This window comes from Balaenoptera ricei, chromosome 7, assembly GCF_028023285.1.
Source record: "Balaenoptera ricei isolate mBalRic1 chromosome 7, mBalRic1.hap2, whole genome shotgun sequence".
Classification (NCBI taxonomy): Eukaryota; Metazoa; Chordata; class Mammalia; order Artiodactyla; family Balaenopteridae; genus Balaenoptera; species Balaenoptera ricei.
The window spans coordinates 50573278-50598468 of NC_082645.1; the positions used below are offsets into that span (position 1 = coordinate 50573278).

At 34.3% G+C, this 25191-nt stretch overlaps 1 protein-coding gene across 5 annotated transcripts in view; it reads left to right on the forward strand.

Annotated features, from left to right (window-relative positions):
• TANK (TRAF family member associated NFKB activator) overlaps positions 1-25191 on the forward strand; it is a 74313-nt gene that overhangs the window by 29457 nt on the left and 19665 nt on the right. For 2 of the 5 annotated variants that reach the window (XM_059927976.1, XM_059927979.1), the window contains exons 3-4: positions 10518-10626; positions 11753-11871. In XM_059927976.1, coding sequence (XP_059783959.1) covers positions 10518-10626; positions 11753-11871 — 228 coding nt within the window. Of the gene's footprint in view, positions 1-5878; positions 5989-7292; positions 7398-10514; positions 10627-11752; positions 11872-25191 lie in introns of those variants that run through there. The other 3 variants (XM_059927978.1, XM_059927977.1, XM_059927975.1) reach the window with 3 other exon arrangements.

Consider the following 25191-nt stretch of genomic DNA (forward strand, 5'->3'; position numbering starts at 1 on the left):
GCTATTATAAAAAATAAAATTAAAAAAAAAAAAACCCAAAATCAGTATTGGTGAGGATGTGGGGAAATTAGAACTCTTGTACATTGCTGATGGGAATGTAAAATAGTGTATCCACTGTGGAAAATAAATGATGTTTCTTCAAAACAAAACATAGGATTACCATATAATCTAGCAATTCCACTTCTGGGTATATACCCAAATGAACTGAAAGCAGGGATTCAAAGAGATATTTGTATGCCCATGTTCATAGCAGCCTTATTTAGAGGCCAAAAGGTGGAAGCAACCCAAGTGCCCCTCAATGGATGAATAGATAAACAAAATGTGGTATATACATACAATGGATAGACTAGTTGGATTCAGAGAGACAGAAAGTAGTAGGGTGGTTCCTAGAGACTGGGGCAAGGGAGTGGGGAATTAGTGTTTAAAAGGACAGATTTTCAGTTGGGGAAGATGAAAAAATTCTGGAGATGGATGGTGTGATGGTTGCACAACAATGTAAGTGTACTTAATGCCACAGAACTGTACACTTAAAAATGGTTAAAATGGCAAATTTTATGTTACATATATTTTACCACAACTTTCAAAAAATCTATTACCAAAAAACAAAAATCAGTGTAGCCTAGATTCTTCTACTATCGATGTTTTATTGCTGTTCACCTGTCATTCATCAGTTTGTACAGATTCGCCTGCCTTTTACCACTTAGCTGTCCATACTCCAAGTCAGTTCTTCTCACAGCATTTCTTCTAGTTCACTGCAGTTTAAGACTCAGAAGCTCCTTTTTGAAGTCAGTGTGCTACATCCATTTAAGAACATTCTGTCAAGCAAAGACATCTGAGTATTCCAAATCAATAAAGGAGACAAAGACAAATAAGGCAGGTAAGTGATTTTTTTAAATACTATTGGCCAAAATTACAAAAGCAGCACATGCTTATTGAAAAAAATGCAAATAATCCAAGATACACAGAATATAAAGTGATGGTCCTCTCCCTCACTTCCCAGAGGTAGTCATTGTTAGTAATATATGTATATCCTTCCAGAATATGTGAATCATGTTTGTTCAAAAATGGAGTTATGCTAATTTAAAAAAGGTTTTAAATTTTTTAAAATGTCTTTATCTTCACCATCATCATCACTAAGATTTATTGAGGCTTACGTTTGCCAAAGTGCTTTACAGTCATCTGATTTAATCATTATACAGCTCTTATGAGGAAGAATTATCTTTCATATGAGGAAACTGAAGTACAAAAAGGGTGAAATAACTTGCCCATAACCACATCACTAATAAGTAGTAGAACTATGATTTGAAAAAAAAAAATTACTTGACCACAGATTTCATGTCTATGACTTCTTTGCCTAAAATCATCCATAGTCTTTCAAGTTCACACATACAGAACTACCTCATTCCATCTAATAACTGATCATATCTCTTGTACTACCTCTTACTTAAAGCACTGTTTTTCTTTAACATTTCAGACACCATATTTGATTTTTCTCATTCCTTTTTGGGTTGCATTTCCTCATTCTTCTCTGTAGGTTTATTCTCTACTACCAGGTCACTAAACATTAGACTTATTCAAGGCCTTCTTTGCATCTTACTTTATATTCTTGTATGAGCTATTTCATCTTCTCCTGTGGCTTCAAATACCTATGACAGTGACTCCTAAATTTATCTCCCTACTCCAGATTTACCCTCTGAGCTCTAGACCCATATATCTTATTGTCACTTGGAAGGCACATTAAACTGAATGTCAGACCTGAACTTATATATCCACTATTTTTTTCCCACCTATACCATATTAATAGAGTAATGAGTTTTATAAGGTACTGTGTGGAATAATACTGCCTTTTATCCTAAATTACCTCACTTAAATTTCAAAGGATGATCCTTCATACTGCTACTAATACCCTACTATTGATCATCAAGTATATTTACTTTCCCTGGCCCCTAAGAGGTGTTCTTCTCTATACCAAATTTTCCATTGTTACATCTAGGCACACCTACCACCATGACATTAAATTGTTTGTCTTAGAACCTCTCGTCTATAAGAAAACATGAATATTTTTAGCTCTTCCTTACAGTATAGCCTTTATTCTAGACCATAAAAAAAATGTCAGGTAATCCCAGAAAATACTGAACGAATTGTATCTTTTTCCCTCCTTCAATCAAATTCATATTACTTCAGAAAGCAGAAAGGAGAATTAACTTTTTATGAATGAGCATATTTTACAAGAGTCACATACTTTATATGTAAATACTCCCAGCCCTACAAAGTTGGCATTGTTAACCCCGTTTTTAAATGAAGAAACTGAGACTCTCAGAAATAAGTTAATTTTTTAACATAAGTGGCAGAATCTATACTGAAACAGTTTATCTGACTCAAAAGTCCATATTCATTATACTAACCTAGTTAAATCACAGCCCATTCCAAGTTTTCAAACTGTTTTCTTCCCATTGCTATAAATAACCAAATATAATCTTCCCTATCCTTGGATAAATCCTGACTTTGTGATTTATACATCTCTTACTAAGAGAGGCTAGAGTATAAAGTTTGCCATTCATATTTCTTTTATTTATCCTACAAATAATTTATGATGTTTCAGGAACATAATAAATGCTAGGGATTCAAAGATACATAAAACATAAAAAGTACCTTTTAAAGGATTCACAGTCTAATATGGCTTATTCTGTTTCTTGCTTTGTATAAGCACTTAGGTATACCCAGACTAAAAGGTCTTCTGACTGTTGCAAAGTAGAGGAATATTTTAATCACAGTAGCCCCTGACATAAACAACTTTTAATGTGCTTAAAGAATAAGAGAAGAGATTATTATATAGGGCAGTGGTAGAGTTGGCTTGGCCCCTGAATTTTGTGCAGATAGAATAAGCTATTGTTACAAAGAGATCAGGAAATACCATGCTTAAATAAGATAGAAGTTTATTTCTCTCTCATGTAACAGTCCAGAAGTGAGTAGCCAGGGCTAGTCAGGCAGCTCATTCACCCCTAAATTACAGTTTCCCTCTCTGGAATCACAGTGGCTGCTCTACTTGTTATCATTTCCCTGCCAGTAAGAAGAGAGAGAAGTGGGGAAGAGCAAACAACTTCCTTTTAATGATGTAGTCCAGAATTTGGACAGGTCACTTCTGTTCATACCCTGTTAGCCAGAACTTAGTTACATGGTCACACCTAGTAGTGGGGAAGGCCAGTAAATATATTCTCTAGCTGGATGATCATGTGCCCACTTAAAAGTCTATATTACTAAAAGAAAGAATGAGAATGCATATGTGGTAATAATTAGCAGTCTTTGCCATATCTTGTGACTGACTAGTTAAGTTGCCTAGGGAGTTTCAAATATCACAAGATTCCACAGTGTGGAATTAAATATTAAATCAGTTTTATTATACCAAGTGGCTTGTCACTCATTTCTGCCACTGTCTTGTGGGAGAAACCAAATATATTTTTAAAAGACGTAAGTACCCTCTATTGTTTCTTTGACCAAGAGAAGAATCAGTAATAAAGTAATAAAAACATCTGAAAATTTAAAAACTGATTGCCAATTTAAAAGTCAGATTACCATATTCATAAATGATTGTTACAGAAAACTTCCTGCATTTGATCTGCTTGTCCCCAGAGCCTTTGTATTATGTAATCAGAAAATATCTGCTTGTTGAGAAAAGTATTTGTCTCTTCTTGCCCAGTTCTTGATTAAAAGAGAAAAATCTACAATAACTTGTATAGAAAGGAAGAAATTTTCTTAATTCTAAAATAGTTCAGATGCTGTGCTATAAACTGCTTTTTCTATGTACTGATAAGTAAGGTGAAGGATATAAAATATTTCAAATCATCCTGTGTGCTAAGCAAAGAGCCTTATTGACTAACCAGTGGGTATAAGGTGAAAACCTCAAATAAGACTAAATTTATGCCGTCTTTTTATCATAAATTACAGATCTAAATGTTTTTCTGACAATAAATGTAAAGCCATAAGGATTGTGTTGTCAGATTCCTTTATTCTAGAGCTAGTCTTGACCCATGTGAAATGTAAACTCTCAAGGCTTATGTTACCTATAAAAGCTTGTAAAACATGTTTTAAAGGAATGCATAAAGGCGTAACATGCCTTTATTTTACGTACTACTTTATTTTAAAATGTCTTTACTTTCACTTAAGATGTGAATGGCCTCATTATTGTGTACTACTCTTCCTTTTTTCCTTTCTTTGCTCCTCAAAGCATTTATCTTGGTGTAAAGTGTCGGTAGAAATAAAGTAGTTCACTCTTTTTTTTTTTCTACTGAAGCTACTGGTATTAGAATAAAGGTGCTTCTGGCTGTTTCTGATTGAAGCCTTATTTCTTCTATTGTACATTGTGAGTACTTTGCCATAAATTTGTTTTCCACCTATTAGAATTTAAAATGTTTGTATCCTTTGTTCCAGGTCTTAATTTTCAGAAATATGTCCTGTCAAAACTTTTAGGCAGGTATGCTAGGATATATATTCAAGAAGATTCATTAATAATTAGGAACATTTAAATTATGATACCCATTCAAAGATTATTTTGAGCACCTACTCAATGTATTGTATCAGGAACTGCTCTAAGTTACTGGGTCTACAATGAGCAGCAGAAATGCTCCCTACTTCATGAAATGGTGGCACAGACTAGTTAGGCAGAGACTAGTCAAACAATCCTGTAAATGTAAAGCTTCAAACTCTGATAAGTATTAGGAAGAAAAGTAAACTGCTTTTAAAATATCTATTAGGAATTTGACCTAATTTAGAGAAGACAATTTTTATGAAGTGATTGTAAAGAGCAGTTAGGTTGTTGCAGTAGTTCATTAATGTTTGCTGCTTGAACTGTTACGTCTACATTGGAAATGAACAAGTGGATAGATTTGAGAGTATTTAAGATTAAAATTGACACTTGGTGGTGGATTGGCAATAGAACAAGTAAATGTCAAGGATGATTATAGCTTTCTGGATAAATAGCGGTGCCATGTATTGAGAGAAGGAATACTAGAAAAGGACTGATTTGGTGGGGTTGCGGGGGGTTTGAGGGGTTTGTTAGTTGGAGGGAGGGGATCATCGAATTTGAGTAAGTAAAATTTGAAATGCTTTTTCAGTAGCACTTAGCCGCATAGATATAGAGTTCAAAGGAGGGTTCTGCTAGAAGGAGAATTTGAAAGTCTGGGAAATAACCAACCACTGGGAATGAGATTGCCTGAAGGGAGAATATATAGCAAAAGAGGACCTTGGTAGAGCTAGATAGACTCACATGAGTCTAGCCATGGTGCTTATTTAGGGACTTGGGCATTGTGGTCAGGCAAACCTGTATTCAAATCCCAGCTCTACTACCTACTACCTACTGAGAAACCTTGAGCAGGTTATTTTGTAACTCTTTGTGCCTCAGTTTTCTCATCTATAACATGTGGGAAATAATCTCAGAAGGTTAGTTTAAGGATTAAGTGAGATAGAGAAAATAAAGCTCTCTAATTTCTGGAGCATAGTAAATAGTGAAATGATCATATGATGATAATGTGTTGATGAAAAATTTGGTTGCAGAACAGTTCACATTTTTAAAAGAAGATACATACACATGTACACAGAAGTTTTGAAAGGGCAAATGCCAAAGTGTCAGTAGTAATTACCTCTGAGGAGGAAAGGAGAGCAAAGTAAAGGAAGAGACTGTCACTTTTACTTTGTACATATCTGGGGTTTTGTTATGGTGGTGATGGTGGACATTTTGTTGTTTTTTGCATTGTTTTCAACTAATGTGCTACTTTTGTAGTTTTTAACGACAATTTTGTTTCTTAATTATTTCTGAGCCTATTTTGTCTCTTTGTAAACTTTGAACAACCAGAGTTTGTTTTTTTGCTTGACAGAATGTTTTTGATTCAATGGAGATACCACACTGATTTCTTGAAGAGAAGCTTCTGAGTCCTAGATTACAGTGAACTAGAAGGACTGAGAAACTGGCTTAGAGCATGGGGTGGTTGTGTGGTAAGTCTGGTGACAAATTGCCTATGTACAGTGATAATCAGAGCTTTAGTTAATGGACATATGCACTACATGCTATAGTAATACATATTATGTGGAAACGTTGTTCATTATTACAGGAAAGTAACTAATGTTTGCAGAGAGCTTATTATGTGCCATAATAAGCAATCTCCTTCAATTCTGTAAGTAAGTATTATTTTCATTTCAAAGTGAAAGAAACCAAGGCTCAAAGAAGCTGAATAAATTAAACAGGACCAAAATGCAATATTGTAAAATAAAAATAGTTTACCATTTGGCATGCAGAGAAATTGGTGACAGCACTGTCACTTAATAGTAGATAATCAGATTGATAATCTGATCTGTCAAATTGCAGATCTCCTAGGTAAGTCTTGGTATCAGGAAGGTGGGAGAGGGCAGGGTTTATAACTCCCTAGTTATAGGAGAATATAGCAGAGAATGGTTTAGCAATGAGCTGTGTAAACCAGATCTCCGAGTTGCTAATCCTATACTGTCTCTTTTTTTTTTTTAACCTAAAATTGAAGTTGGTTTTTAGTTTACCAAAGTTTCAAGATAAGACAATTAGTTTGTGTCTGAAGTGTTATGTATTGGAATAATTAATATTTAATTATCTTCCTTCATGAACTGTGGAGCTCCCTATTGAGAGCTTTTGTGGTAGCCAAGCAAATCCTTCAATAAAGCTTTTGTTCTCTTTGTTAATCTTGGAACAGTTTGAAAGGTTTTTAAACCAAGGCTTTTTCTTTTAATCCATTCAATATTTACTAAAATTTTTACTCTTTTTATACTTAGAGGAAAAGAATGGTATTTCTGAATATTGGGATTAATTCTTGAGGATGAGAAGAGATAATGTTTGACCTATTTAGAGAATTATGGATGACTTAAGGACACTTGAACTTTTTTTGCCATTTAGGAAATACGTGCTTTGGAAAATATGAAAAATGAGAATTTTTAGTATCAGCAGTAGAAAAAAATTCAATTTATAGAACTCTATATTAATATTTATGAAACCCATGAAAACTTGAGCAGCTGTATGTCCAAACTTATAGAGACTATGCTGCCTTAGTTTTGAAGATGGATTGAAATTTTGCCTGGATAAAGGAACATTTCTTAAGATAAGCTTTTTGCTTTATTTATGATAGTCGAGAGTATGTATGGACAACCATTTTTAGTAAATTCAAGATGTGTACTGTATTTAATCACCATTGTTTTAAGTTTTGCTTTTGAACACTGAGAAAGAATACGAAGTACATTCTGGCACCAAGTACCTAAGTACCTGTTTACCTCTTTAGATGCTGGTAGACCACTTGTTTTGCTAGTCTTTGGAACTGGAAGGAGTGTCAAATACACAGAAGCCAGAGTCATCTCGGCCAGATGGTGTTTGATACAGATGGATGGTTAGTTGTCATGCAGAACTCCTAGTTGGTAACTTGTTGCTGCCATCTGACTCAAAGAATCATTCACACACACTGGCTGTCAAAAGCATCTTCTCTTCTGTCTGTTTTAGCTGTCATGTCTGTGCTCTGTACAGAAGTGTTGACAAGACATTGCTGTTGTACATTTTCAATGTGGTTGTTAGTGATTTTTCTGTTTTGTGGGGTCTTTGGTAGCGCTGGAATGTACTTGCTTTGTAATTGTACTGTTTTTTTTTAAAAATACTGTGACAGTGCAACAATTATCTGACCTTTTAAAAGGACTTTTCAGATAGTAAGTTTGTTAACATCTGTTCAGTGAACAAAAGCATTTACTAAAAAGAAAAAAAAAAACCAAACTTCTTGTTCCTGTTAGTTTCCAAACATAGCAAGTAAACTGAATTCTGCTGGTTATTTCCCAGTTTGATACAGTATCCTCTTCTGGACTTCCCCTCTCATAGTCTTGTGGTCAGAAGCCTTATACTATTTTCTAAATATGTATTTTCTCTTCTTGAATTAGTACGTTTTTTTCTGATAGTATAAGCTTCCCTTTTTTTCCAAAAAAAGAAAAAGAAAATCTTCAGACATGGCCTATTTTTTTTGCATCCGTCTTCTGAAACTTAATTTCCTTTTGTCTTATTTACCTACTGACCTACTGTCTCTATTTTTCCTATTTTCCTTATAGAAATGTAAGCAAAACCTTATCTCCATTCCTTCAGGTTACTTCTGAAGGCATATCTATTTCTCTTATATTTCCTTATAAAACTTAATTAGTTTATTTATTCGACTAATATTGAGCGTCTCAGTGTGTGCCAGGTACTCTGCTGTACTCTGGAGATGGGGTACTCAGGAGAAAATAGTCTCTGCCCTTGAGGAGGTCATAGTCTAAAGGGAAATCATACGTATAAACATTTAGGCTAGACTACTGTAATTGATATAATGTAAGTATGTGGAAAGAACAGTAAAAGAAGATGGGTCATTGCTGTTCTATTTCCCCTGCTATACTTCCAGAGTATTGGTTTTTAAATTATTACAGAATTTGCTTAAGTTTATAAAGTACCTTGTTAAGTTGTTTAAGAAATAGTTCAAAACTTCAACTTGAAATTATTGTTGATCTATGGATTTTTTTTTCCAGCTAATGAAAACATTTTCAGCATTATTCATTTATTGTAATATGTCATATGCAGATGTGCTAAAGTATGTTTTTAAGCCAGAAACTAGAAGATGAAAATTACCTGGCAGAGGCTTTCTGAGTTGGTTCCAAAAGAAAATACAAGTCATTTGTTTTTTCAGTAAGGTTGGGGAAAAATATATAGTACATGGAGAATGGACTGAGGCTTGCATAACTTATACATTTATTCTGGGCCCGTCTCTAAGTTTTTGTACTGGTTACTTAATGCTGGATAGTAGAATATATGTAGCTCTCAAAGAATAGTGAAAGAATGGGTAATTTTTCGTTGATATTTATGAAAAGCTTTGAGTTCTTTAGAGAAAGTTCTAAATACACAGAAGTAGATAGTACAGACTGTGATATTAGTGTGTTTGCTGATTCCTCAGCCCCGGTGGCTCTGTGTAGCCAGGTAAATTTAAAGTATTACAGAATTTGCATTAGAGGTTTAAACCCTTCTTACAGTCAACCTACCCACTCTTTCTAGGGGCTTGGATGTAAGTTTATGTAGGAATAAGAAGTCTTATTTGGGGAAGCCTGGCCCTCGACTGGAATTTGGTATCCAAGGTTCTGTTCTCAGACTCCTAGTCATAGGACATATGGTTCAGACAGATTCAAAAGACTCATTCTTTTATTCATGATAATAAAATTTACTCGGATTTTCTTTTAATTGGATTCTTTATTTCTTTTATTTTTTCAGTAAGCATGTACTGAATTCCTCCTATGTGTAAGTTACTTTGCAGAGTTCTATGGGAGTATCAAGTTATATGATACTACCCTCAGGCAACATGCAAAGACAACACACCACTTGGGTTATTTACCAGCTTTGTCAGTTACTCATGTTTGAAGTGTAATACTTACAAAATTTCACCTTTTATTTGGGAAAATGTGGTATTTTGCTTTCATTTCTTAAGCTAATTTACTTTGGGAATCTAGGAACAGCTGTGTCATTTATAAAGAACTTTAGGTTTATAGATCTCTGAAAATAATAGAGCTTCATTAATTTTGAACTTTGATTAAGTATTAATTCAAAATCGAATATCTAGTATCTATTGAAGGACAGTCCAAGATTATTAGAACCCCATTTCATATTTCAAGGAATTTACAATTTAGTCATTTATATGTTCTTCTAGTGATAGAAATTGTTAAAGAATTCTCTATTATTTTTTGGTCATATATTTTTCAGACTTTGTGCTAATTTGATAATTATAATGGAACGTTTTCAAATTTCGGGTTTGCAGCATTTGTATTCTCTAATGCAAACTCGTGTCTTCTTTCATTGCTTAATTCTCACAGCCACTGCAATGAAATAGTGAGGTGAATGGATTAAAAATATAAGGGAAATTGAAGTATTTAAGATATCCACTAGAGATTAACGATGTGTTCTCTTGACTTCTTAAAACTTAATCTTAGAAGTTTCTGATCAATGTAATTTTATAATTTGTACATGTCCCTTTGATTTTCATAGTGTTTTAGCTATAGCTACTTCCTTTGTGTTTTTGTACTCTAAAAGTAAATTCAAAAGTGTGTTTATTTAAAAGACATGAAATCTTCACTTTTTAAAGTTAGTGGGTATTTTTATAGAATAACTTTCATATAATATCCATTTTGTCATTCATGCTTTTTTTTATTATTAAGGATTAAATTCTAAATTATAATTTTTATCCAAGAAACTATACATTGAACTCTTAACTGAAATTTCTTTAATTAAGAAGATTTTTTTAAATTTTACAGTGTTTAAAGCATTTTAAATCACTTATGTTTGTAATGATTATAAATGCATTATTGGATCCTATTTTTAGCTCATAAATAAATGCTCCAGTACCTGGGAAATGGCAATATGGGTAACTCATATCTATATGTAATTATTAAGGGACAGTAAATATATGTACATGTCTGTCAGTAAATATCAGGCTAACTGGTTTTTATGTCAGCAGACTGAGAACTATGAGCAGAGAATACGTGAGCAACAGGAACAGCTGTCCCTTCAACAAACTATTATTGACAAGCTAAAATCACAGTTACTTCTTGTGAATTCCAGTCGAGGTATGTTCATGTTAAATTTTTATTTATTTCTTAAACCTCTGGGAGAAAAGAAAGATGGAAGTGAAGTTTTTCTATTTTATTTCTCCATTGTTTCTCAGTAGTTCTGATATTTTAATAACTGTGGTACAGTTACGTTTATTTAAGAAATGAACAGTTGCAGGAAATGGGAAAATGGACATTCACATATATTATCTGGTGGAACTCTTAAGTTGATAAAACTTCCTAGAAGACAGTTCGTCAATAAATAGCAAAAGCTTTTAAAATGTCTGTGCCTTTTAAACCAAAAATTCAAGTCCTAAGAATATATCATAAGAAAATATTTCTTTAAGTACTCAAGGTATATATGCAAGGATGCTCATCACAGTATAATTTCTAATAATGGAAAACTAGAAATAAATAAATGTTCAACAGTTAAATTACAGTCATTTGTGTAGTGAACAGCTATGTAGCCAAGAAAAGTGATAACAGGTGTTCAGTTACAAACATGAGACATATTCATGATATATAGCAAACTGAGCAAAGCAAGATAAAAAATAAATGTAATTTTATCTATGCAAAAAAAAAAAAAGGTTCTTTTGTGAATTTATGTGTATTGGAAAAGAAAAATTCTGATAAAATATAAACCAAAATGTTAACAGGAATAATTCATAGATAATAAAAACTGTGGGTAGCTTTTATTTTTTTTTATTCTTTTCAGCATGTCTGCATTTTCTAATTTTTTAATAATAAGCATAGAGTATTATGCAAATAATTATCATAAACAAGAAATGCATACCTGAAAATATGACTTAAATAAAAGTTTAATTACATTGCTGATGATAACATACAAAGAACATACTTCTAGTTTTCTAAATTCTACATATTTTATATACTACTGATATTGGAAGAGTAGGGGTTTTGTGTGTTTAGTGGGAATGAAAGTAAAAAAATATTAATCAAATATGCCAAAATCTAAATGGGCAAATCTAAATTGTCAAAGTAACTATTATCTAAAGAATTTTTAAAATTCATAGTTTAAAATCTCTACTCTAAAATTAGGGGTTTGGGTTTGTATTCTTTTTACTTTTCCAGGTGGTACCAAAAACAAGGATTTCCCACTTATTCCTAAGAGGTTTTTGTCTTACAGATAACAGTTATGGCTGTGTTCCCCTGCTTGAAGACAGTGAAGCAAGGAAGAATAATTTGACTCTTGATCAGCCACATGATAAAGTAAAATCACGAATACCAAAAGAAAAAGAATCAAAGGTAGACTGCGCTGCCGGTTTATTCCCTAAAGGAAATAAATGAGAAGTCAGGCTTCTTGAATTATTTAGTCAGTATTCTATCACATTTGAGATGGGCAGGAATGGTGGAGAAAGTGGATAAGATTCTTTTCAACCCTAACACTGCTATTGCAAGAATCAAAATTTAAATGGTGGTACATAACACATTTTCCCCATTTTATTTTCCTGAAATGAATCCACCACTGGAATTCTAAACAGAAGTTATTTATATACAAACAAGTAACTTACATGTTCCTAAATATATTTGAAGCAGTATTTCCAAGTAAAATAAAGACTTAAATTTCCTGTTTCCTAGTATTCTCTTTTCTATCTCACAGGTGTTTACCAGAGAAATAAAAGATTTTACACAGAAAGAAATAAGATAGTAAGACAGAGATGATTCTGGGCTAGAAAATAGCATTCTAGTTTTTTCATTTGCCTGTGCTTAATTAAAAAACAAAATCCGCCTAACTAGCTTAAGCAAAAGTCTTCATTGAAGCAATATAAAAAGGAATATTGCATATCTGCAGAGAGATGTGTACAAAGATGTTAATGGTACATTGGTTAGAAACAACCTAAACATCTGTCAGTAGCAGAATGGTACATCTTTACAATTAAACATTTTAGAAAAATTAAACTAAATATTTATATATTAATATACCTAGATTTCAAAAGCAGTGTTGAGTAAAAAATGGAAATTACAAAATGAAAAAATGGGAATAATTTATTTAGATTTTTTAAAAATATAAAACATTATGGCATCATTTATAAAAATATAAATGTGTAGTAGGAGTATAAAAACATATGCAGGAAGGGTATTCTTTAGAAAAATGAAGGTGGGGAGAAAAGAGACTGATTCTGGGAAAGGAATAAAGAGGGCTTCAGGTATATCTGTAACTTTTCTGTTTTTAAACAAAAGTTCTGAAGCAAATATGGCAGAATCTTAATGCTTGTTAAATCAGGGTGGTCGAGATATAGATGTATATTGTATTATTCTCCATGTTTTTCTGAATCATTGGAATTTTATGTTTAAAAATGAATTTTTTTAATTAGATGAGTTGGGTTTTAGTGAGATGAAACAGCTCTTGAGTGAAATAATATCTCCTAACAAATGAGGACACTTAACAACCACAAGACAATTAAGTCAAGAGTGCTATATTTATTTATTTATTTCCTTCTAAATCAGGTAGGAGATTTTAACTTTGTGTGTCAAGGTTATTCAGTTACTTATCCCATAACTAAGACTATCTTAACTTGTTTTTATTTAACATCCAGTTTGACAGTTCCCTATAAATAAAAATTTTAGAATGAAAACTTCCCTACAGTATCTCCCAGTTCATATTTCTTTATTTAGAATCGTTATTGGTTTTTTTATTTGAATCATTCAGCTCTCTTCACCCCCACTCCAATTTCCGTTTATCTAAAACTGCTAGTAAACACAAGAAACTGTGCCACTGGAACACGTTCAGGTTTATTTTGCAAAAGACAAAATTCAGAAATAGTGATTCTGACTTTTAGAATACAATTTTGTGATAGAGCCTATTATAGTACATTTTAAAATCATTGAACTACTATAAAATGCTGACATAAATTTAGTGCTTAAGTAAATAATATTTGCAGACCATTTTCCTGTTTCAAAGACTTCTAAATGTCATGATTTATCATCAATTTTTAGTCAAAATTCTTATATTATTCCAATTATAACATTTCTCTGAAAATAATAAAATATCTCCAGTTCAAGTACATAGAAAGTATTTTTGAAAGTAGCAGTCTTGATTAGAACAAAGGGGATAATGTGAAAGGCTCTAAGATATATTAATAATTTAGTTTATTTTGAATTTGGATAATTTGTCATTATGAAAGTTTTAGAGTTTGTCAATTAGTGTTCAAAGAGAACCTTCAAACAGATTTGTTTTTTAAATTATGTTTGTTTTAATTTTGTAAGATATCTTTATGTCTCAAATATATATATATATCTGAACAGCTGCACTGAAATTAAGTGTAAGTAACAGAAATCATGTCAAAGGTAGCTTATTTCCAAAAAATTAATAATGTTGCATCAATTATAACCTTATTTGTGGACAGACCATAAGAGGGAAAAATATAAAGCTTCAAGTAGGAAATAAATCTAAATTCAGTGAGTTCTCTTAATTATCTTTACTAACAGGGGAAAGATTTATTTGACAGCTATGTATTTAACTCTTTGAATAGCTCATCAACTCAATCTTCTTGTACTATAATAAAAATTAGCAGTTTTATATTTCAGTTTTCTCATCTTCCTTTATATATCTAGAGCCAAAGTGCTAATGAGCACTAAACATACAAAGGATTAAAGAGAAGAAATGTATTCTAAAAGAATGGATAAATTGGATTTGTTGAATATTTAAGAGCTGGCTATATATGCATGCAAAAATTAGTCCTAATTTAGAAAAATACTGGCCAGTTGAAATTAAAATCTTTTCCATTGGCATATATGTTGATCTGAGCTAATTAAGTTATAATTAAATACACTTTTAGGTAATACAAGTGAAATCCTTTCCTGAAGGAGTTTGATTTGTATGGATATCATTAAGGTTTTTCCAAAATGAAAAAATTCCATATTGGTTGCTTGCAATTTTGTCAAAGTATACATGTATACACAAGACAAAACCTAGAAGGTAGTATGCAGAAATGGCTAAGATAATGGTACAATTTTCTGTTTTCAGTATGCTTTTATTTTATTAGCCTTCTTAAAAACTAATTGATTTTATTTTTTTTACTGAAGTATAGTTAATTTACAACATTGTGTTAATTTCTGTTGTACAGCAAAGTGACTCAGTTATACATATATGTACATTCTTTTCCATTATGGTTTATCATACTGAATATAGTTCTCTGTGTCATGAAAAACTTAACTGATTTTAGAAATTACATTCCCAATCAGTTGGCCTAGCCTCTGTAATGAATTAGTGACTTAATAGAAATGTTTTGAACCAACAACAGAAGGAGGCTACTGCTAACCACTCACAGTCCTTTCCTCCTCCTATTTGGTGGGTAGTTTGAGGACTGTTTACCTTGTTTAGGACTTGGTTAGGATATTTGAAAAGGGAAAGACCCCCAGACATTATGGCAAATGGCAACTATGGCTGCCTTGGAAAATGAGACACATAGAGTGTAGGAAAAAGGAATATGTTGAGGGAAAAGAGGACCTTTTAGAAAATTGTATTTGAGAAACATGAAATTTATAGTTTAGTCTGTTCATAGAAATCCTACACAAAGAGCATGCAAGAGTCCTTTGATTTCTAAAAGGACATAAAAAAGTCAAGGTCGCAGAACCTGTATCATTGGATGACCCTTAGTATTCTGCTTATAGTTTAGCGACATTAGAGGAGAAGTACTCAATTTAATGGAAAACTTGAGTTTCACCTCTTGTATACCACTGTAGTTTGTACAGTATTTCTTGTTGAGATAGGATTCATTGTATTATCTATCATGTAACAAAGTACCCCAAATTTACCCCAATATATAGCAACAACTATTTATTAATCACTTTTTGTGGGTCAGAAATTCAGGAGTGACTTAGCTGGGTAGTTCTGATTCAGGATCTTATGTGATTGAAGTCAGAATGTGGCCAAGGGTTTCCAGTCACCTGAAAGCTTAACGGTGGTTGGAGGATCCACTTCCAAGATGGCTGTTGGCAAGATACCTCACCACATGGGCCTCTCATCACAGTGTGCCAGCTGTCTTCCTCAGAGTAAGAAAGAAAGAGGTCCAAGAGAGCAAGGAGGAAGCCACAGTGCTTTCTACAAGCTAGTCTCTAAAATCACACCTTTGCTTCCACTTTATTCTGTTCATTAGAAGCAAGTCACTAAGTGCTCCAGAGATAAGAAAATAAGTTCTTCTTCTTGAAAAAAAAGATTATCAAAGATTTTGTAGACATACTGTATTTAAAAGCATCACAGGAGGACTTCCCTGGTGGTCCAGTGGTTAAGACTCTGCGCTCCCTTGGGCTTCCCTGGTGGCGCAGTGGTTGGGAGTCCGCCTGCCAATGCAGGGGACACGAGTTCGAGCCCTGGTCCAGGAAGATCCCACATGCTGCGGAGCAACTGGGCCCGTGCACCATAACTACTGAGCCTGCGCTCTGGAGCCCGCGAGCCACAACTACTGAGCCCGCGAGCCACAACTACTGAGCCTGCGTGCCACAATCACTGGAGCCCGTGCGCCTTGAGCCCATGCTCCGCAACAAGAGAAGCCACCGCAATGAGAGGCCCTCGCACCGCAATGAAGAGTGGCCCCCGCTCGCCGCAACTAGAGAAAAGCCTGCACGCAGCAACGAAGACCCAACACAGCCAAAAATAAATAATTAAAAATAAATCAAGGGCTTCCCTGGTGGCGCAGTGGTTGAGAGTCTGCCTGCCAATGCACGGGACACGGGTTCGAGCTCTGGTTTGGGAAGATCCCAAATGCCGCGGAGCAACTCGGCCCGTGCGCCACAACTACTGAGCCTGCGCATCTGGAGCCTGTGCTCCGCAACAAGAGAGGCCGCGACAGTGAGAGGCCCACGCACCGCGATGAAGAGTGGCCCCTGCTCGCTGCAACTAGAGAAAGCCCTCGCACAGAAACGAAGACCCAACACAGCCAAAAATAAATAAATAAAGAAGCTTCCATTTTAAAAAATTAAATAAATAAATAAATCAAAAAAAAAAAAAAAAAAAAAAGACTCCCCACTCCCAATACAGGGGGCCCGGGTTCGATCCCTGGTCAGGGAACTAGATCCCACATGCCGCAACTAAAAGAGCCCGCGTGCCACAACTAAGACCCAGCGCAGCCTAAATAAATAAATGTTTTTAAAAATAAAAATAAAAGCATCACAGGGATTGTAGATTGTGGTATACAGAAGAGGGTACCAAAAGATCAAGGGTGTGTGTGGGGGCAGCATAGTATATCATTTACCATATGATAAGTATTAATGAGAGTTAAAGGAACCTGGCAGAATTTAATAATGAATTTGACTCTCCTGAATCCTATTGTTATTCATCTCAGAGGAAAGAAATAATCATAGCTTATTATCTTGAGAATAATTTCAAAAATTCTAATATGAATATAGACTTTCCAGAGGAGATTAGCTGAGCAGTGCTTTAGAGAACCAAGAAACTGTCGCATGTTATTACTTTAAAAGTTAAAAATTGTAAGAAATCAGGTAACACAAAAATGCATACACTTACTCTTGGCAAAGACTACTATCTTGTTTGCAGGACACCATTGTCAGACATAGTAACATATGTCATGATAGCAGTTATTATTTAGCAAATTTTATATTTTAATATAAATACAAATTCTGAGCAGGGATCGAACCCAGGCCCCCTGCAGTGGAAGCGCAGACTCCTAACCACTGGACCTCCAGGGAGTTCCCCTGGATCATTTTTATGATCTTGGAAACGAGATTTTTTTATAATACGGCTCTGGGAACCACTTCAGTTGCAAACTAAATGCTACCCTAGGTGTGTAGGGTGTGACAAAAGATTTTGTCATCTTTCTATCCCTTTTTTTTTTTTTGTGGAAGTTATACAAAAGTCTAGAGTGTTTTGACACAAGAAAATATAGAGAGCAAAAATGTAGAATACATAAAAGAATTTAGTGATGTTGGTAAATTTTCTTCACTCACTCATTCAATAAACTGCCCTCTGACTTAAAGTCCTGTTTTAATAACCAAAATAGACATTATTGAATGTTGTAAAGTTTTTTCAGATTCTAGGATCCGAGATACAAAGTATATATTATATGAGTTTATTTGAACTTTTAATTATTTAGAGACCATGTGTTCATGTGTATAGAAATGTTTTTATGCTTTATTTCTGATTTTCTATATATAATTTATTCTTTATACATCTTTTTTCATCTAAGTTATATGCTTTAAACAAAAGTTTAAAAATACAAAGAATGCAGTTGTTACTGAAAGATGCCAGTTAGACAGTTGGCAGATTTCTAATGTAGCTATCATTGTGATTAGATCAGCAGATACATGGTAGCTTTGAGGAGCAGGAAAGATTTTATAGGTTTAGAACAATAAAACAGTGATGGAGCTGTGGAGCTGCCATCAGTGCTAACATTAAGAAAGTAGGATGTGCTGTACCTGGCAATTGCAAGTAAACATAGAAGCTCTGACATGTTTGAAGAAAGCTGATGTCTAAAAATTCACTTGTCAATCAGTTAGACAAGAAGTGTTTTTTTTTTTAAACATCTTTATTGGAGTATAATTGCTTTACAATGGTGTGTTAGTTTCTGCTTTATAACAAAGTGAATCAGCTATATGTATACATATATCCCCGTATCTCCTCCCTCTTGTGTCTCCCTCCCACCCTCCCTATCCCACCCCTCTAGGTGGTCACAAAGCACTGAGCTGATCTCCATGTGCTATGCGGCTGCTTCCCACTAGCTATCTATTTTACATTTGGTAGTATATATAAGTCCATGCCACTCTCTCACTTCGTCCCAGCTTACCCTTCCCCCTCCCCGTGTCTTCAAGTCCATTCTCTACTAGGTCTGCGTCTTTATTCCTGTCCTGCCCCTAGGTTCTTCAGAACCTTTTTTTTTTTTTTTTAGATTCCATGTATATGTGTTAGCATGTGGTATTTGTTTTTCTTTTTCTGACTTACTTCACTCTGTGTGACAGACTCTAGGTCCATCCACCTCACTACAAATAACTCAATTTCGTTTCTTTTTATGGCTGAGTGGACAGAAGTATTTATTGAACTCCTCCTATTTTCCCAGTCTTGGTAGTCCTTGATAGGAATACAAAAAAAAAAAAGAGTAAGATCTTTCCCCTTTAAGGAGCTACAATCTTGTCGGGGAAACAAAGATTTGGAGACCCAAAGCAATTAGCAAGCAAATTAAAAGACAATGTGAAGTCCAGATTACATGACAAAATGAAATCCTAATTATCATTGTATGGTACAGATAAAACATATAGGACCTTAATTTAAAAATAAAAATTCCCGGTGAGCTGAAGGTAGGCTTGATCAGGCACTCAACATTTAGTTTAAGTAGGGGAAAGAAAACAAATTCTTAACTTGCTTATGTGGTAGTATGTGCATAGATATGTAAACTTAAATTTTGTACAGCATTTTAATAGAAAAAGAATAATCTCTAGGCAAGAACCCATATTATTCCAGGCTACTTTGGAGAACATTAAATAAACTGAAAGCTAAAACTGAGGGTTTTGAAAGAGCAATTTCATTTACTATAACTTTTTAAAATTACGTAATCATGACTTCAGAGGAGAGAGTGCTTCTTTTTGTTTCCTTATTCTTTATTTTTGTTTCTTTATTCTGTAGACGGTTCTTCAGTGAAAGGCATTTGCCCATGGTGTATTCCTCCAGTTATTATATATGACAGTTTTGGCAGACACTGTATGAACTTTAACTTGTTCTGCTGTCTGGCCTTCTGTAGCTTATAAAATCCTAGCCTCACAAGTCTAGGTCTTGGATGACCTCTCCATCCTTAAACTGTTCATATCTCATATACTCTGGACTTCAGGTGCACCACCCACTTAGGGATCTCCATCTGAGTTTCAGGCCCCCATAGCTTCTCTCAACATCTAGATACTTTCTCTATTGCAAGTCTCTTAAACTATATTTATTTGTAGGTTAGGTTTATTGTCAGGTACCTGGTTTTATATACATTGTAAATGCTTTAAAATAGAGTATTGTATACAGGTATATGATAAAAACACCTGTTTTTAAATATGTTTTTATTATTTGAACAGAAGTTAGAAATTATATCATTAGTCAAGATATGTAACTATCAACTGATTTCCTTGGCAAAGTAAAATATGGTTTACATTATCAAAACACATAGTACCTTTCCTGAGAGAGGAACTTTAAAAAAAATATGACTGCTTATGTTCTCACCTTTGTATTACTCACCTTTGTAAAAAAAAAAAAAAAAAAAAAAATTTATCCCTGTATTCCTTTAAGGCTTGATTCTTTCTTTTCATCATCTCTTATTAGATAGAAATGCCCATTATACAATGGCACATGACAGCCTAGCCTGGGGATTACAGAGGATTGGAGAAAACGTGTGTACGTAGCAACTTACCTTCTTCGTCAGAGCAAATGTCCCATTCCCCCTGGTTTTGTTTTTAGAGATTTGATCAAATATACCTTCTTTTTATATGTAACACTTCTATATTACTTTTCTCTGGAGATTAGTCTTTGTTTATAGACTCTCTGGTAGAATAATAATTAGAAGGAAAAAAGTTATTCAACAAGTTTATTCATTAAAGTTCATAGTTTTTCCCAAGGTGTCATAATAAATATATCACAAACTCTAAGAAAATTGCTATCCAAATCATTTTAATGTTTACATTGAAACTTCCGTTGTAGAAATTGTTTCCAAATCTGAATTATTAATTCATCCTAACTCTTTCCTGTTCTGAGTCTCTGGTTTTGTTTTTGTTTTTTTTATTGAAGTATTGTTGATTTACAGTGTTGTGTTAGTTTCTGGTGCATAGCAAAGTGATTCAGTTATACATATATATACATATTCTTTTTCATGTTCTTTTCCATTATGGTTTATTACAGGATATTGAATATAGTTCCCTGTGCTATACAGTAGGACTTTGTTATTTATCTATTTTTTACATAGTAATTTGTATCTGTTAATCCCAAATACCTAATTTATCCCTCCCCCACCCCCTCTCCCCTTTGGTAACCATAAGTTTGTTTTCTGTGTCTGTGAGTCTGTTTCATAAATAAGTTCATTTGTGTCATATTTTAGATTCCACATATAAATGATACATGGTATTTGTCTTTCTCTTTCAGACTTACTTCACTTAGTATGATAATCTCTAAGTCCATCCATGTTGCTGCAAATGGCATTATTTCATTCTTTTTTATGGCTGAGTAGTATTCCATTGTGTATATATACCACATTTTCTTTATCCATTCATCTGTTGATGGACATTTAGGTTGCTTCCATGTCTTGGCTATTGTAAATAGTGCCACAGTGAACATTGGGGTGCACGTATCTTTTCGAATTATGGTTCTCTCCGGATATATGCCCAGGAGTGGGATGGCTGGATCATATGGCATCTCTCTTTTTAGCTTTTTAAGGAACCTCCATACTGTTTTCCATAGTGGCTGCAGCAATTTACATTCCCGCCAACAGTGTAAAAGGGTTCCCTTTTCTCCACAGCCTCTCCAGCATTTGTTATTTGTAGACTTTTTAATGATGGCCATTCTCATCAGTTTGAGGTGGTACCTCACTGTAGTTTTGAATTGCATTTCTCTAATAATTAGCAATGTTGAGCATCTTTTCATGTGCCTGGTGGCCATCTTACGTCTTCTTTGGTGAAATGTCTATTTAGGTCTTCTACCCATAGTTTGATTGGGTTTTTTTTTTTTTTTCTGTTAATGAGTTGTATGAGCTGTTCATATATTTTGGAAATTAAGCCCTTGTTGGTCACATCATTTGCAAAGATTTTCTCCCAGTCTGTAGGTTGTCTTTTCATTTTTTTTATGCTTTCCTTTGCTGTGCAAAAGCTTATAAGTTTGATTAGGCCCCATTTGTTTATTTTTGCTCTTATTTCTATTTACTTGGGAGACTGACCTAAGAAAACATTGGTATGATTTATGTTGGAGAATGTTTTACCTATGTTCTCTTCTAGGAGTTTTATGGTGTCATGTCTTATATTTAAGTCTTTAAGCCATTTTGAGTTTATTTTTGTGTATGGTGTGAGGGTGTGTTCTAACTTCATTGATTTCTATCTAGCTTTCCCAACACCACTTGCTGAAGAAACTGTCTTTTCTCCATTGTATATTCTTGCCTCCCTTGTCAAAGATTAATTGACTGTAGTGTGTGGGTTTATTTCTGGGCTCTCTGTTCTGTTCCATATGTCTGTTTTTGTGCCAATACCATGCTGTTTTAATTACTGTAGCTTTGTAGTATTGTCTGAAGTCTGGGAGGGTTATACCTCCAGGTTTGGTCTTTTTCCTCAGGATTGTGTTGGCAATTCTGGGTCTTGTATGTTTCCATATAAATTTTAGGATTGTTTGTTCTAGTTCTGTGAAAAATATCATGGGTAATTTGATAGGGATCACATTAAATCTGTAGATTGCTTTGAGTAGTATGGCCATTTTAACAATATTAATTCTTCTAATCCAAGAGCATGGAATATCTTTCCATTTCCTTGAATCATCTACAGTGTCCTTTATCAGTGTTTTGTAGTTCTTAGCTATAAGTCTTTTCACCTCCTTGCTCAGATTTATTTCTAAGTATTTTATTTATTTTTTGATGCAATTTTTTTTTTAAATAAATTTATTTATTTATTTATTTTTTGGCTGTGTTGGGTTTTCGTTGCTGTGCATGGGCTTTCTCTAGTTGCGGTGAGCGGGGGCTACTCTTTGTTGCGGTGTGCGGGCTTCTCATTGCAGTGGCTTCTCTTTGTTGCAGAGCACAGGCTCTAGGCACGCAGGCTGCAGTAGTTGTGACATGCGGGCTCAGTAGTTGTGGCTCGTGGGCTCTAGCACGCAGGCTCAGTAATTGTGGCACACGGGCTTAGTTGCTCTATGGCATGTGGGATCTTCCCAGACCAGGGCTCAAACCCGTGTCCCTTGCATTGGCAGGTGGATTCTTAACCACTGCGCCACCAGGCAAGTCCTCTTGATGGGATTTTAAAAGGGATTGTTCTTTTACTTTCCATTTCTGATACTTCATTTTTAGTGTAAAGAAATGCAACAGATTTCTGTATGTTAATCTTGGTGAGTCTCTGTTTCTTAATTTAATACATAATTTTAGTTTTTGCTTTGTTATTATACTAGAAATAATTTTTGAGGGGAGAAGAAACTGAGAAGTGGCATATCACTTTTTAAATCCTCTTCCCTGGCTTCTAAGCAGATTTAAATAGCTCTAATATTGTATATTTCCCCTTTTTGTACCCTTTCTCACATTTCCCATTTTTCTTTTTTCTACTCTTCTCCAGAGCCCACTAAACAGAGTTACTGTATTCTGTTCTTCCCTGATTTATCTTGACCAAGGCCTGAAAGGCTGTTTTTTCAACCTCAGTAGGTTGGGGCTAGCCCTCCAAAACAATCTAGTTTCTCTTATTAATATATTATAGTCTGTCATCCTAAAAGTTCTCAAAATCTGTTTTAAAGATATTTGTTTCTTCATACTTCCCTGGCGGTCCAGTGGTTAAGACTCTGCGCTTCCAATGCCGGGGGTGAAATTTTGATCCCTGGTCAGGAAACTAAGATCCCACATGCTGCGTGGCGTGGCCAAAAAAAAAAAAAGATATTTGTTTTTTAGTTAGAAATGCTTTTTGCATTTGATCTGTTGTGATATGTTGTGGTGGGTGGTTTGGGGGGGTGGTTGTGGAGTTTTTTTGTTTGTTTGGCTGGTTGAATTACATGAAGAAAATCCAGCTTCACACAGATATGTAGTTGGGAAAGGGAAGAGTATTTTAATAACCTTTTTAGAAATTGTAGACATTTTCCTTTGATACTATACCAAAACTTGGCAAGTGGTAATTTCTTAATGTTAGTTGCAGTATGAAAGCTGAAACCAGTGAACTCTTCTGGTACATTAAAAGTCATTGGTCTGTCTTGTACTTTGAATGTATCTTTTACTTATGTATGATTTTGTAGCATCATGAATTGGTCATTTGGAAAATACCGGTTCAGGGAGCTATGCACAACTTCCAAATATTGACTTATTTCATGATATAATATTTTAACTCACATTTAACATCATCACTGATCTCATCAGAAAAGTCTTTTTACTGGGCAGCTGTCAAGATTACTATAACAGAAGTTTTCCAAAATTTGCACTTGAAAACTTAAATTTTTTCATAAACAACAAATCTTTTCAGTTGTTTTCCTTAAAGTGGGAAGCTAGCTTCATTTGCTTTTGAGAAAATGTCTGAATAACCATAGCTTGCATGATAATCATTCTTTCAAGTGAAAATGGCATTCCATTAAAAAAGTGACTAGTTCAGCTTGCAGCTCGAACACTTGCACAAGTGCTTTTCCCCCTGTACTTCAGTATGAAATAGAAGTCCTTTGTGTATATTTCCCATTTTGTCACACAGAATACTAAAAAATGTTAACTTGGGATCAAAATTCAATAAAATTAATAGTTTTTACTGTGTCATCATCAAGGATATTCTTAGGTGAAAATGGCTTCCTTTTTGATCGAGTATACGGCATTGAAGAATACAATGAGTACAGTTTGGTAACATGGCCTTGGTCATACTCAGGCACCAGCAGTTTTACTCACCATTGCTTTTGTATCATCAGTATAAATGCCAACACAGTAAAAAAGGCAAATAATATTTAATACTATTGTGACAATCGTTGACCCCATGAGTTTCAGGGTCTGGGGTTTGATTTTACCCTACCTACAAGCTAATAAGTTACAACTTCATGGATGCTGGAAGAAGACATGAGACTCCTGGATCAGAGAAAAAAAGGTCTCTGTTATTTATAGAACAGCAAGCAGCTAGAGCATTATATTTGCATTGGTCTCATGGTGGGGGACACAAGGTGGACCCAGGTGGATGCCTGCACATGCAAAGGGTTGCATTATGCTGTTAAAAGATGGTGTGGTGCCTGATGCATTTCTTGAGCTATTCCACAGAACGCTAGACCTGTGAAATGTTGCATAGCATGTATTCTTCGTGGTAATTTTTAAAGGCACAGGAATGTATTATAGGATCCAAAATCAACAGTAAGAAAACTACTTAGCGGGAATTCCCTGGTGGTCCAGTGGTTAGGACTCCACACTTTCACTGCTGAGGGCCCAGGTTCAATCCTGGTTGGGGAACTAAGATACCGCAACCTATGTAACGTGGCCAAAAAGAAAAAAAAAAAGTTTAAAAAAAAAAAGAAAACTACTTAGCTTCATTTTACCATAGAATCTCTAGCTAGCACTTTTCCCAATATTGTATTTTAACAACTCTTATTGAATTCGTAGTCCCCTTTAAGATATTGCTAGAATTTGATGGGGGAGAGATGGGGAGGGCACACCTAATTTATCATTTGCACCTAATATGCTATGTTCTTTCAGTGTCTTTGTTGCTTGCTTAAGGCACTCTTGCCATGTTATGAAAGCTGTTTCCCTGAAAGATTTTTTTTCTTTGCCAATTAGACATCTTTCCATACACTTGATACTTGGCTCTAAGATAAATAGATAGATCCTAGAATCCTGATAAAACTATTGTAAAGTAGTCCCAGGCATTCTGTAAGTCATTAAACTATGATTTTTTTTTTCTTCTCTGATAAGTTCCTTTTGGAAAACCAAATAATTCCAAGATGGGTATCTTTTG